Below are 16031 nucleotides of genomic sequence, written 5' to 3'. Positions count from 1 at the left end.
AAAAACAGTTAGTACTGTTTATAAAAAAATATGAAAATAATTTTTGAAGTTTCACAGCTCTTTCTTTTGAAGGTAACCTTGGGAAAAGTCTGGAAACCTAGAATTATTTTACTATTAGCCACATTATGCTGGCAGCTTATAATGAAATCACAACTGCAAAGTTCAAGAGAAATTTTCTGTTTTATATAGAAAGTTCATGAGGTTAAGGTCTAAACTGATGCATCTGTCATTTCTATTTGTTGGTGTCAAAATTCATTGCTTGCTTTTGTGCAGGTCACACAGTGCAGGGTTTAAACTGATGCATCTGTCATTTCTATTTGTTGGTGTCAAATCAACTACATGCTTTTGTGCAAGTCACACAGTGCGGAGAAGAGCGAGCTGGAAGACACTGGTTTTCTTCAGATACTCTTGTTATTATGAACTCAGGCAAACCATAGGCTAAAAGCCAGTATTGCTGTAATCAGGGCTTGTAAAGCATTTATAGTAAAGGATCACACCTAAAACAATACACTGCATCTTATAGCAACAACGATGACAAAATGCTTGGTAATTTTTAAGTATCTGTGGAAACACAAAGTTTATACCTCTTTAGTCGGTCCAGCACATTAAAAATACATTTAAAGCAGATGGTGAGCAGCGTCTTGAATGGCGTTAGGGTGGTGTTGAGCATACATATCCCTATTTTGCTCTCACTGCCTGACTGCCCTTTAGAGGACAGGGAGGCAGAAAGTCATTCTAACTCCATACATATCAAAGGCCAAGGGAAATCAGAAGGCTTAGAGTTTCTTCAGCACCTGTTTTTCTTTGCATTTTGAGTGTGAGTGGGCAAGAAAACCCATAGGACACAAAATTGGGCAGGGTCATGGTAGGTGGATCTGGGAAGAGCTGGACAAGGGGATGGTGAATATAATCAAAATATAGTGCATGAAAAATATCAAAGATTAGTAAAAATATTTTAAAAATTAATAGAAAATAAAGTTTTGAAGTAAAAAAGAAAAAAGAAATAAAATAATCTAATGTATCTCAGACAAAAAAACTCTAACAACTCCAAAGTCAAGGACACATTAAGAAAATCAAATATAAAATCCAGCTTGGTTTCATTCTAGGAGTGCAAAGTTGGTTAAACATAAAATCAATAAAGGTAATGCACCATATATACAGACTTAAACCCAGAAGTTACCGATTTCGGGAATGACTTTTACCTAGCCTTGTAACCGAAGAGTTAACCATATGTTTTGGGATCAATTAATATGATATCAGTTTGTTTATAATGTAAACAAGTTTACCAGGCTTGAGCTCCCCTTGTAACCTAGACATGTGGTCTTAACATCTCCTTCCTTGCCTTTAGGCCAGAATAATGTATATGTGTATATGTCATGAAAATATAAGACTTGCTGAAAGCAACAGCAAATATTATTGAAAGCAACAGACTATCCCATTTATGTTGTAAACAACAGATAGAAGTAAAGTAATAACAACTTTTTGTGATTGTATGTTCTGTTCAAGGTCAGTAGGTGTCAGAAAGGGCATAATCTTTTGATAAGGCAAGTTCCTCTTTTCCCATGTGATACTGGACATACAGCTTCAGTAAAGAGATCAAGACCTCTGTTCAAGGGCACAGTTCTGGGAGGAGTCTGAAGGAACAAGTTCTCAGAATAGTTTGGGTCCCATTCTTGGTTTAAATGGATGCTAAGAGTCATGCATCCATTGTCCAGACATCAGACATAATATGGCATCACTCTGCCACAAATAATCTTTCTAGATACAGAAAAAGGCACATGACAAAACAACATGCCTTCATGATAAGACCCCTGAAGAAATTAGCAATAGACAGAACATACCTAACAGAATCAAAGCTGTGGATGGCAAACCTATAGGCAGCATCACACCAAAGGGGAAGAATATAGAAACATTTCTTCTAAAATCTGGGATGGAAAAAGGTGCTTATGCTCTGCACTCTTACTCAATATTGTCCTTTAGTTTTAGCTGGAATAATACAACAGGAGAAAGATAAACAGAACAAACAAGAAAAGAAGTTGGGGTCTGGAGAGATGGCTCAGTGCTTAAGAGCACTGGTTGCTATTGCAGAAGACCCAGGATCAGTTCCCAGCACCTACAAGGCAGCTAACAACCATCCATAACTACAGTTCAAGGATATCTGGCACCTTCTTTTGACCTCCATGGGCATTGCAAGCATGTGGTACACTAGCATACATGCAGGGAAAACACTCATACACATAAAATAAAAATAAATCATAAGAGAGAAAAGAAATAAAACTATCCCATTTACCAATGGCATGATCATATACTTAAATATCCTATGGATTCTACCAGAAAATTTTATTTTACAACAGGGTCTCTAGAAATTCCTGTGTAGCCAAGGATAAACTTAATTCTGATTCTCCTGCTTCTTCCTCCCCAGGTCTGTGATTATAGGTGTGTACCATTATGTTTTGTTTATGTAGTACTGAGGCTGGGGCCTAGAGCCTGGCGTGTGGAAGACTAGTACTCTAACAACCAGGATACAGTCTCAGACACTACAATAAAACTTTAGGTCTGATAAACTTTTTAATAAAATTATAGGTTATAAAATCAATACATAGGAATCAGGAGCTTTTTCTATACACTAGCAACAAACTCACCAAAAAATAAATTAGGAAAAAATCCTATTCCCAATAGCTTCAAAAATTAAAATACCTGGGAATAAACCTAATCAAGGAAGTAGAAGATTTCTATAGCGAAATCTTTAAGACACTGAAAAAATAAGTTCAAGAAAACAGTAGATGATGGAAAGATCTCCCATATTCATGGATTGGCAGAAATAATACCATGAAAATGGCTATATTGCCAAAAGCAATCTATAGATTCAATGCAGTCTCTTAAAAAATTTGGTATGGAAGCATATGAAGCTATGTAGAGCCAAGGCAATTCTAAGCAGAAACAGCACTGCTAGAGAGATCATAATATCTGATCTCAAATTATACTACAAAGCCACAGGGGACTGGCACAAAACAGACATACATATACAAAAACAGAAGACCCAGAAATAAACACACACAGCTATGTCTACCAAATTTTTGGCAAAGGTTTCAGAATACACACTAGAAATAAGACAGCTTAATGGTTGGTATTGGCAAAAAGTGTCTATGCACCTATGGAAGAATGGAATTAGATCCATATCTCTCACCCTGTGCAAAAATCACCTCAAAATGGATCCACGATCCTAAAACTTGAGACTCTGAAACTGCTAGAGGATAACAGGGGAAAAAATACTTCAGTGTACAGGCATAAGCAAGAACTTTCTGAAAAGGACTGTGAAAGCTAAGAAAATAATCTCAAGAACTGACAAATGAGATTGGATGAGTTTAAAAAGATTCTGGCAAATGAAACTGTCAGCAGAGTGATGAGACAGCCAGAAGGACGGGAAAAATCTTTGCCAGTTACTTCGGACATGAAGTTAATATCCAGACTGCACAAGGAACAGTGAAGAATTAAACAGAAACTTGAAACTGCCAATCAACGAATGGGCTAATGACTGAACGTTTTTGTAAACAAGAAACATAAATGGTCAGCAGACGCTGTAAAACCTGCTTCACATTAGGGAAATGCAGAGTACAAATGACTTTAACAATTTCATCTCACCATAGTTAGAATGCCTATCATCAAGAAAACAAAACAACAGGCACTGAGGATGTGGGGAAAGAGGAACCCTATTCACTGTTGGCAGTGGTGTAAACTGGTGCAGTCACTATGGAAATGAGTGTGAAGGTTTCTTAAAAAAGCAAAACAAAACCACCATATGACCCAGTTAGACCACTCCTGGGCATATGACTAAAGGCCTATATATCTGACACTCCTGGAACAGGGACCTCTGGCTGACTAGATTTACCAGAAGGGCAGACAGGGGGGAATGGATGAGGGTGCTGACAACACAGTGGACAGTGACAGGGATGGCAGAGTATGGAGCCTCTAGTGGGAGAGGAAGGCTGTCTATCTGACGAGTTTGTATTCATGCTCAGATGCCAAGGAGCTCAGAAGGTGGGCGACTGTGACCAGAAAATTGCTTTTTACAAATGTCAAAAGATAGTATGGCATCTCTGCTGTCTTAGATTAAGTACATTAAGCAATGCTTTGAGTCTCTGTGTAGTGGGCTTGAGATGGAAGTCTTACAGTTCACATGAAAACACACCCACCAATTCCAATGGGTGTGGAGTTGACATTTCATTGGGGTTTGCATTCAGTTATAAAACAGCAGTTGGGATGTTGACTTGATAACTATATTTACAAAATGAAGGCACATAAGAAACAAAATGGAGTAAGGTGGGTAATGCCCTCACAAGACAACTCTCTCTCCTTAGGTCACATGGAATGAGAGGCATGTTGGATGAGTCAAATTCTAAGGTTAAAAACTCATCCAATTTTATGTCTTACAGGGCTTATACTTGCACCCACTTGTGAAAGAGATACATCTTTGCTCTGGAAATTGTTATTGAATATGTTAATGCTGTAATGAAATGCTTCTAATCATGTGGTTATTAAATAATTAAAAAAAATTAAAAAAAATTGTATTTAAATGATAAGAAAGAAGAAGTTAACAAAACAACAGGCACTGAGGATGTGGGGAAAGAGGAACCCTATTCACTGTTGGCAGTGGTGTAAACTGGTGCAGTCACTATGGAAATGAGTGTGAAGGTTTCAAAAAAAAGCAAAACAAAACCACCATATGACCCAGTTAGACCACTCCTGGGCATATGACTAAAGGCCTATATATCTGACAACAGAAATCCTTCCACATCTGTGTTTATTGCTGCATTATTCATAACAGCAAGGAAACAGAATCAACCTAAATGTCCTTCAATGAATGATGAGCAAAAGTATGTATACACAATGGAATTTGATGCAGCCACAAAGAAAAGTAGTCACGAAACTTTCAGGAAATGCATGGATTTGTTAATCATTATGTTAAGTGAATAAGGCTGATTCAGAAAGAGAAACATTACATGTTTTCTCGTGGATCCTAGTGTCTAGTTTTTATATATGTATAGACATATGGGTATGAGTGTTTTAAAGTCATAAAGTAGAAAGGCACATGAGAGGGGAAACAAGGTTTTGGAGAGAGTGGGTGAGTGTTCTATAATACATATGACAATGAACATCTGCCTGTAGTGGCCGAGTAGATGCCCTGGGAGCAGGCAGGGGTGCGGGAGGAGCGTGGACAAAAATGTTTATGAAAATGCCGTAATGAAATTCATTGCTTTGTGTGTTAATTAAAAACAAATAAATATAAGAAAATTCCAGTGATTATATTGATCTATGCTAATTGTATATTTCATTATAATTATTTTTTTAAACTTTATTGAGAATTTCATATATGCATATAAGGTTTTTTGATCAAATCCACCCCCACTCCCTCCTCTCCAACACCTCCCATATCTCCCCATCAATTTTTTCTGACAACTTCATGTATTCTTTCTTTCATTTTTTTTGAATGGGGCTCTTTTCACATTTTATTTTATTTTAAAAATAATTTATTGAGAATTTCATATAGACATATAAGCATATAAGGTGTTTTGATCAAATTTGTGCCCACTCCCTTCCCTCTAACTCCTCCCATATCTCACCACTACTTTTTTCTGATAACTTCATGTACTCTTTCTTCTTTTTGCTACTCTAACATTCCCCCCTCTGAAGAGGTAAACCTAAAATCTTTTAAGGATTAGATAAGAGCTCCCAAATACTTTTGGCATTTTTGGCCTTTGGAATAGAGTATGTTACTAAGAGGCCCAAGGACATTTTGACTTTTAGCCAAGAGACTGGCTACTGTTCTTTGGGGTGTTTTTACCCTAACTGCCTAGCCAATTCTTACCTCCTATTCTTATCACACCATCCTCTGAAGAGGTTACCCAACCTGAGGATGAGGAATCGGGACACAGACTGGCTTCTTCCATGCTGAACAGAGACACACAGTGAGGCAATTGGGGTACCCCTTCAGTGGGTCTATCTAAAAGACTCCCAAATTGCATAACTCTTATCTTTAGAGGGAAAAGAAAGTCCTTGACTGGTAAATAGGAGATGTGAAGGAGAAGTAAAGGAAAGAGTAATTAGCATTACAAGTTCTAGACAGGGAACTAAAAGAAAGAACAGAGCAAATTTCAAATGTTCATATCAAAGTCCATTGGAATTTCTTGATGAGTGCTTCCAAAAGCATCCCTCTATTGGGTTCTTCCTCATTTTCCTTTTGTCTGCCAAGGCTGGACTAGAGAGTGATGGATTCAGGATTTGTTCTCAGACACTTTGATAACTGTTGGAGTGGTTAGAATATGGTCAGTCCCCTCTCAAAGGCTTCACCACATGGCAGCAGGATCCAGGTGCTCTCAGATGGGTTCCCTAAGTTCTCAGCCCCTATGCCAGAGGGAGGCCAAACAGGCACCTCATTATAATTATTTTTACTAATTTTTTAAAACTTAAAATGTGATCAAATGATCAAAAGAAGCACCACGGAAGCCTCATGTCATATTGGTCCTGCTTTATCAAGAAAAGAAAAACAGACTGTGAGAGCGGTCTCCATGTTGAGTTCCATCCCCAGCACACACCCTGAGCCTGGGAACCTTGTGAGCCATCAGGAGCTGCTGGGGCGCTTAGGATAACTGTCTGCTATAAGCTTCTATATTAAGTTTGTAAGAGATTTAAGGACTATTTGGATGTGATCTCAACCACTAAACTTTGCTGGAAAATTTAAATGAAGATTTATGGATTAAAGGCTTCTAAATGCATTTGATGATCTTAATGATTAAAGAAAAATACCTATAAATTGTTCTTTATTATTTGGCAAGCTAAAATAAGACAAATTTTATCACCACTATGTCCATATATTTAGCAGGGAAGCAATTAGACTATAAAAATCACACTTATGCCAGACAACTTGGAATTATTTAGAAAAGGTTTGTTTTTTTTTAAAATAAGTTCACTGATTCCTTTTACTTTATAATGTTAGAAAGTTTAAAATGTAGGTATTACATATCGAGTGTACTTTCATTCCTTATAATTGCCACAGATAATGTGCCAAAGCCTACATCGGAATGTGAAAATCGTTAAACTTCAGGCCATGAACAGCTGCAGGCAAAGTCACGCACATCACTTTCTGCAGGAGATGCCAGAGCAATAATTGCAGTTATTGTTTACAATATGTGCTCTAAATAGTTATAAAATGACAAGACTTTCAGCTCTAAACCCACAGGGAATATGTAAATAATACATGTAAAAACACACTTCCATATAGAAACTGATAAGAATGCTTCGATTTGAAAGCAAACTTCAGTCCAGTTAGTGGCTAGTCAGATATGCCACTTCAATAAATGAAAAGAGCTTATCCAAAGTTCTAAGAGCCATATAAGGAGGCAGAGTGGATCTTTAGTGTTCTGGAGCAATGCCTGTTAGCACGATATACCTACACTGATGCCTCATGAACACTGGTGTTTGTTCCCGTTCAAACTATGCTCTGTGTGGTTTTTTCCCCAATTTGAAATGTAAATGATTATTGAGGTTTCATTTTTTTTGTATGTGTCTTCTATACCATAGTGTGTACACAACAGTATAAAACTGAAACAGAGGAAAAAAGTCAGCTCAGCCCCAGCATGGGAGTATTTTGATAAGGGGGTACACATTCTAATGTGGCATGAGTGACTGCCCAGAACCTCAAACCTACCACAGTTTAATCCCTGTTGAGCTCTCTCTCTCACTTGAAAGAAAACTAAAACACACACACACACACACACACACACACACACACACACACAAGTATAACCTTGGCTATCTATTTTCCTGTGGAAATTCAGATTGCAGGCTCTTGTAAAACCATGTTTCCTTCATGGAAATTGTATGACCTTGCTGTTCTATGAGCTATTAACTAAGAATCTTTTGGAAAATACAAAAGTCAACAGTGTGTCATGTTTCATAAATGTCACAGGGAAGGTGGAAAGTGAGTGTTACACCTGTGCAGTTAATAAAACAATTCATTTAGAGGAATCTCACCCATAATTTTTATTACAACACATAGTTTTTATTGAATTTTTTTCATTTCATACATCTTAATCAATTTAGACCCCTCCCTTAGCTGAGCCCCCAATACCTCCACCACACAAGATTTCATGCATTCTGTCATATATGTTTGTTAAGGCCTATTTTGTCAAGTTTATGTCCCCAGATGTCCCTCGGTGTGAGTGCATCCACTGGAGCCTGGTCCTATGTAGCATCACTCCCTTAAACAAGACCCACTCTCCTTCACTAGCTGCAATAGTTCCTCAGCTTCTTACCCATTTCCCCAGTTCTATGCTGGGTTTTGGTCTGGTTTGAGTTTGCATGTTGTCACCATTCCTGTAAGTTCATATGAGCAAGTTCCTAGTTGCCTAGTTTCCTTGTGGTCATCTACTACCCTGACATACTCTTTCCTCCCCCTCTTCTGAAATGGTTTCTGAACCCTGGATGGCAAAGGTTTAATGTAGGAGTCCTATCCAGGGACGTGCACTCTGCAGTCTCTGCCAGTTGTGGAGTTGGAAATGACCTGGAAGCCTCGTACCTGAAGGCTAGCTCTCATAGCATCAGAGGATACTGTGTAAGCTGCTAAGAAAGAAAATCAATCAATGGTCCAACCCCAGCTATAAAGCCTGATAACCACAATAATGACTGACCCAGCAAAGTATCTCTACAAGTGCAGTAGTAGCACTTTTATCTTGGGGGTAATCAACAGCTGTCTAATTGGACTTAAAACCCACTCAATGAGAGAGAACTCATGTGTTCTCATGTGTGGTACTGTTAACATAGCCAAATGCACATGGCTGGAGAGGTCATAGATTATAGAGCAAAATCTACATCTGTCACATCCCTAGACAAACATAATTTCTAATTGTATGTTACTTGTGTGTCATATTGACAAACATGTGTACCTCTCAATACTCTTTTTGCAACAGATGGAGACTATTATAGAGTTTCACAATTGGTCAAATGCAGAGAATAAGTGTGTGATGTGCCCAGCCTTAAGTGATACATCTACAATGAAACTTCTACGCCTAAGGCTCAGGGAACGCAGCAGAGAAGGAAGCAGAGAGAATATTAACGCATCTCTCAACTCTCATCAGTGAAGCTTCCTCAGATTAACAGAGGGCGATTAACTCAGAAAACCACAACTGGCTCAAGTGCAGAGAATTAGAGACCGCAGATTGCGTGTCTCTGAATAGGACGCCTATAATAAAGCTCTGCCACCCAGGGCTCAGGGACCATTGTGGAAGAGGGAGCAGAAAGACCAGGTGTCAGGGGTAGTGGATGACTACAAGGAAACAGAATTTTCCAGGCGGCTGGGAACTGGCTCATATGAACTTACAGCAATAGTGACAGCATGTACAGGACCCATGCAAACACAAACCAGACAAAGACCAGCATAGAAGCAGAGAAATGGGTAAGAATCCTCAGCCTTAGCTGAGGAATGATTGGCAACTGATGAGTGCTGGGTGACGGAGAGTTGATCTTCCTTAAGGGAGTGATGTTAGATAGGCTGACCAGGCTCCAAGGTGGATGGACTCACACTGAGGGACATCTGGGGACACAAACTTGACTCAGTATGCCTTAAAGTATATGACAGAATGCATGAAATCTGGGTGGGAGTGGCTGTGAGGGGTAGAGATAGCTGAAGAGTCTAAATATGATCAAGATGTATTGTTATGAAATGCACAAAAAGTCAATAAAAAATAAAAAAATGTCTGATTGTGTCCTATGGGTTGAATATGAAATATCTCCCACAGGCTTGCATCTAGAGGCTGGGGCTCCAATTGGAAGTGCTACTTTGGGAGGTGATGGAAACTGTGGGAGATGAGCTCTAGCTTGAGAAAGAGGACCACTGGCATGTGCCTTTGAGGGTTATAGCAGCCCCCTAGTCCATTTTACTTTCCGTTTTCTATCAGCCACGAGGTGAGAAACTCCTCTGCTGTCCACTTCAGCTGTGAGTCACTGCCCAAAACACATCAGCCAAGCAACTGGGGACAGAACCCTCTGAAATCATAGACAAAATAAATTTTCCACCATTCAAGGTGCTCTCTTAGGTATTTGTCACAGTGATGAAAATGTGACCGATACACCGATCTATGGCTTCTGTTCTATAACAAAAGCTAACAGGAAAGTGATACTTAAAATACCTTTATAACCAACTTTGTCTGAGCGTCCATTGAACATTATAACAGAATTAAAACTTAACTGAAATAGCATTTTCATTTCATAGCAGACAACTGTTTAGAGTTCAGTGTCATAGGACGATCACTAATTTTTTTTTTTGTTTTAAGCAAGACAAGTGCTTCACCTGTGAAGATGCTGCTTGAGGCCAGCGCCTGGCTGATAGTTTGTACATCTCACAAAGTTGAGAACACCGTTTTCTGCCAGCAAGCAATAACAGCTCCATTAAACTAAGGTGCTCTCAGCCAAGTCTGTGGTTTTATATTTGAGCAAAGAGACAGCTACAGCATAACTGCAGTTAATGATTTGTTTTAACAGACATTTCTCATGGAAACCAGTGTTTGTTCTTTATCTGTGATAAATGATATATGCATTTCCATTAGCATTTCTTAGTTATCACATGTTCTGCTGTCACAGGAAGTAACAGAGCGAAACATAAAAAAGTGCCCAACTCATTAAATCAAGAGACTCATTGATTAACCCCTTGTCTACCAGATCACACATTCATCAACCTGACCATACTTTGTCACCTGGCCCAGAAGGTTATGAATCAGGAAAAGGTACCTGAAAGAACTGGGGATGATCATAGTTCTTCAGAGCGCTTTGTATAATCATGGATCCTAAATAAATTTAAAGTGTGAGTGTTGGGATGTTATTTATTATTTTTGTGTGAATGCCATACAATATATTTTGATCGTATTCAGATTCATTCCCATATCTTCACCCCCTCTTTATAATTCCCAGTTGGTCAGTTTCTCATATCAACTTAAGACAACATGAACAAGTTTTATGTATGCTCAAGCCAGACAAAATTCCAGCATGGACATGGGGAAATGGATAAGAAACCCTAACCTTATCTGAGGAACTACTGGCAATTGATGACTGTTGGAAAGGGTAGATTCACTTTCATTCAAGGGTGAGACTCTTGATAGGGTGATAAGCCTCCAGTGGATGAACCCACACTGAAGAGCATTTGGGAGATATTATTTTGAGGTGTTCTTTTTTGAAACCTCTCAAAAATAACTCAAAGTCCCTATAGGATCATTTTCTAAGTTCAAAGGAAAAATAGCATTATTATCATGGATGAAATTAAAATCTATCAATTAAAGTGGTTTGCAAATAGTGACATTCTATAACATGTAACTGTCAACAATTGTTGATATATCTGCACATTGGTTTAAGGCTAATTCCAATAAAACCATGTTCTAATTTCTACCCAAAAAAGAGAGCAAGAGAAGTCTGCCAGTGCAAGGCATTAACTAATCAGACAGATATATGAGGATGCACTGGTTCCATACAGTAATGTCCTTCAACAAAATAAGTTCACTCATTTTAATATCTGATTTGAAGGGATTCTGTATTGTGTGACATTAAAGCAAAATTACATTAAGTTAATTAATATTCACCGAACATTTGCTACATGTGTTTTAGCTTCTAAAAACACTGAAAGAATTAAGAAGATGATCTTAATCTTGTACATAAAAGAGCTTACGGTCTTGTGAAAAAGGCAAGAATGTATTAATCACCAATCATAAGGCTGGGGCCATTCCAGGGTGGTGAAGGAGACTGAACCAGATGCTGTGCACCGTGTACCTAGGAAGGAAGGAAATCAAGGCAAGGAAAGGAATGCTGAAATGTTTTCTTGGAGCTGAGCTGTAAGGGAGGAGTGAAGGTCTTGACCATAGAGATAAGGAGAGTAGCAAAGGCTTTGGGTTTCTATTTGCTTTTAAGATCTTAAGTGAATTTCATCCAGGCACTAGGAGATGACAGTGGAGAGCCCCGGACAGGGGACCAGAGGGGCAGGAAGAGCAAGGCAATGGATATTAAACGGAGCCTGATCCTGGTATAAGGATGGAGATGAACAAATGAAGTCTGTCTTAAATTTAGGTCTTTTCCTTAGATTAAAAAGGGCCAAGATCTATATGCTTGCTTCTGTGACCACTGCTTCCAAAATGCAACTTCAAAGTAAATTCTGAAAGTCTGAACATTGTAAAATACAAAATATGCATCTCTAATTTAGATCAAGTTTGAATTAAAACATCATTTCTAATCAGTAAACACAAAGCAAAATAACATAATTTGAAGGCAATAAATGACATACTGAACAGAATTAAGTATGAATCAGACATATTAAAACAATTTAAATATTCTTAATATGACAGTTTTACCAAATGTGATTCAAGTAAGTCTCTGCTGTCTCTAAGGAGGAATATTTTTGAAGCTGAATCATAAATTACACATTGTACCCTGACAAAATTACTGCTTCATGACATTTACATCAAACCCATTATCTTAGGTTCTGTTGCCTAGATACCAGCATCCTGAAGTTTAATGCACTGTAGACGACCATTGAAATTTCAAACAGAATTTCAACAATGCAGTCTAAAGAAGCAGATATGGTTAGATACATCTGCTTCTTTAAAACTTCAGAGGAAATTTCTTTGTTTTCAAGAGCTCAAAATCATTAAATTTTGAAGAAAATCATACTCGTTTTCAGTGAAGGCCTTTGAGCATCACATATCATATCACACCCAGTCAGACTAGCTTTTTTGCATTCTTACTATGGGCACAGAGAAAAGGAAATCCTTTCTTTTTTGTTGAACATTTAAGGCTTTAAATACATGGCTCAGGTACTGCTTTATCTTTATAATTACACATTAACACACATGCATGTATCTTTAGAGTGGGTGTTTTAACTTACCTGTTCCCATGCAAACACATGTTGGTTAAAATAATATTGGATCTGTTCATTTGCAATGTTAATGCACAGCTGCTCGAAGGAATTTTTTTTGAAATTTTCAAAGCCAAATATATCAAGAATGCCAATGCTCAGCTCTTCATCCCCGCTAGAAGAGTAAAAGAAGTGCTCTTTGAGTGGAAAAGTATTTTCCTTGTACTGTAAAAACTACCCCTGTGCTCTTATACTACTAAACATAAGTAAGAAACTTCTCCCTACAGGCTGTAAGCGGGAAGTCACAGCCCTGTGTGAGTCAAGCACCACAGAACAACCAGGTTGGCACTCAGAGTACTGCGAACGTAGTCAACCAAAACTGTGGCAGAGAGGCATAAGTTCTTTTAAGGAATACATTTAGTCTTTCGTTTTGGGAGAACAATGAAGGCATCTTACTACAAAGGACTTAATTATTCTTTTTAAATTTTTATTATGTTTATTTTATGTGTATGAATGTATTGCCTGCATGTATGAAAGTGCGCCTATGTTGTACAATGCCCGTGGGAGTCAGAAGAGGGCATCAGAGTCCCTGGAACTGGAGTTAAGGACAGCTGTTAGCCACCATGTGAGTGGAATTGAACCTACATCCTCTGCAAGGGACCACTGAGCCATTTCTCCAGTCCTGACTTAATTATTCTTAAAGAAGTGTTATTTTTTCATTTATTTGCTCACTCATACTTAAATACCAAACAAATGATAACAAAAATGTTGTTAGGAATTCATCTTATAATTAAATACTTTAAGCTAGTTATAGTGACACAGATCTCTTAGGAGGCTCAGGCAGGAGTAGTTCCAGTTCAAGGCCAGACTGGGATACACAGTGAGACTTTATCTCAACAAACAAACAAAAACACCCCCAGAAATAAAACCAGAAAGCTTCAAAATACAATTAAATACCACGTTGCATTTGAATAATTCTAGCACATGCTTCTTCATACTATTGAAGGCGGATAATTCTGTTTACTGAAAGTTAGACACTTGGCCAGTTGCTTCTCTCTCAAAAAACAAATATACTGAAAGTAACTTTTCTGTGCATTTAAAAAGGAAACTACAAAAATATCTCTTTGTCTACCATTAAGTTAGTGTAGGTCATTGTATGCTTCAAAAGATGTGGAACCAGCAGGCAGAAACTGGAGGTGCTCCCCAAATTTAAAAGAAGTGGTTGAACTCAGAGTGAAAAGCTTGGGCTTTCTGAAACTTTAATCTGAGTGTCTTGGCACACACCTATAATCCCAATAGTTGAAAGACTGAGGTAGGGGTTATAGGCCAGCCTATGCTATACAATGAGATCCTGCCTCAAATAACATAGCAGCAAATCTGGTGTCTATTTTGAAAGAATGAAACTAAACTATAGGACATTAATCTGGGTTTAGTTATTTTAAACTAACTGCAGTTTAAAAAAATCTAGGACTTGGATAGATTTGGTTAGTGGATGGAAAGTACTATTCAGCAGATAGACTACAATGGGATTTTCAGTTTATCATCCTTCTGGATACTATGTAGAGTTAAACAGGAAGAGAACAGCTAACAAAGGGAGGCCAGCCTCCTTAACTGTTTCCATTAGGTAAAAGGTATACATTTGGAAGACATTCCTGGATGTTTCAGTTTTCATTGGATTTTTATAGGGCTGGCTGCAGTGAGAGTTCAAATAAGTAAAGAAAGTTTTTCTGTATTTTCATGATCAAAGAACTGTTGAATTGATATTTATTAAGTATAAAATGATATATACTTCTTGACATATTTCCTAATTAAAAGAACATTTGAACTGATAATATGATGTCACATTTAAAAATCACTTTCTATTGTGATTTCTCACATTGTTAATTTTTTATGTTATAACAATCAAGGCATTTTATATTACATGGAGTACTGGGATGGTATGCCTAGGAAAGGAAGAATATCCATTGAAATACAACTTTGATAATTAAACCAATTAGAATCATATTCAAAAGGACTGACACAAATCAAAAATTACAAAAGAGATATTCTTCCTAACATTTGGAGAAAATGCTTATGTTGAAATTATTACCTTGGCGATGTGTCATGCTTTAGCAAATTGTTAATGCAATTGACTATCCAACTGAAGAGACGGCCATATAAAGTTTTAGCCATGGCATCTCTGATGTCAGTAGCTTTTTCTACAGTGTTGGGTCTTATAATTGTTTCTCCTCTAGTGACCACACAGTGGGAGGTGAGAGCCTCCTGCAGCTCATCCGCCTGAATGCAAAGCAAAGAAGCCGCTGAAAAACAAATAGAATGAGTTAGAAGGAATCCTGAAATCAGACCACTTTCAGAAAACACAAATGTCTTTCTTTCTTATTTATTTATTGATTGATTGTTTATTTTTCTTGCGCCAGGGTCTTCCTGTAGCCCAGCTGACGTAGAACTCACTATGTAGACCAGGCTGGCCTCGATCCCATAGAGATCTGCCTGCCTCTGCCTCCCAAGTGCTAGAATTACAGGTGTGCCCCACCTCGCCCAGCAGAAAACGGAAATGTTACAATTCAACTTCAACACATGATATTACATAAATGTGACGATTTCATTGTTTAGAAATTAACTACTCTTTAACATCAGTTCCCCCTGACTCTTCCTGATGGTTTTCTTGTCTCCACCGGCCAAGCTGGGGCTGAGGCATGATGTAGCACAACCCCAGCTGTCCCCCAGGTGATTAGTTCCTCCAGGGGTCGGCAGGGCCTGCTGTGGAGGCGGGACTACTCAGGGACTGGAGAGGGGCATTTACCGACCTGGGATGAGACTGTGGGAGACTATGGGTGGGACTATGCGGGAGCATCTGACCTGGCTGGCTCTGAGCCATGGCGCAAGAGTGCTTGTCTCTGTTAAGTTCCCCAATTTGCCCTTTCCCTATCCGAGGGCATAAACTGTAATAAACTCACATAATATTCTAAAATGAAATGGAGATCTTTTTTAAAGGTTAAAAACTCATCCAATTTTTTTGTCTTACAGGGCTTATACTGAGTTCAATAATATATAACCGTATTCACTCAACTGTGAACCTAGAAACTTGCAGCCACTTGTGAACCAGATATACTCGTGCCCTGGAGTGTGTTACTGAATATGT

The 16031-nt window shown here is 38.2% G+C and overlaps 1 protein-coding gene across 1 annotated transcript in view; it reads right to left on the bottom strand.

Moving 5' to 3' along the window:
* Myo3a (myosin IIIA) overlaps positions 1–16031 on the bottom strand; it is a 256799-nt gene that overhangs the window by 76188 nt on the left and 164580 nt on the right. The window contains exons 17-18 of the mRNA XM_008831744.1: positions 14979–15189; positions 12920–13064 (exon numbers count right to left, since the gene is read on the bottom strand). Of these exons, the coding sequence (XP_008829966.1) occupies positions 12920–13064; positions 14979–15189 (356 nt within the window). The remainder of the gene's footprint in view (positions 1–12919; positions 13065–14978; positions 15190–16031) is intronic.

Source organism: Nannospalax galili, unplaced genomic scaffold, assembly GCF_000622305.1.
Source record: "Nannospalax galili isolate Female #2095 unplaced genomic scaffold, S.galili_v1.0 scaffold14, whole genome shotgun sequence".
NCBI lineage: Eukaryota > Metazoa > Chordata > Mammalia > Rodentia > Spalacidae > Nannospalax > Nannospalax galili.
The sequence above is the reverse complement of the archived record's forward strand: the minus strand, read 5'-3'. Positions and strand labels throughout refer to the sequence as shown.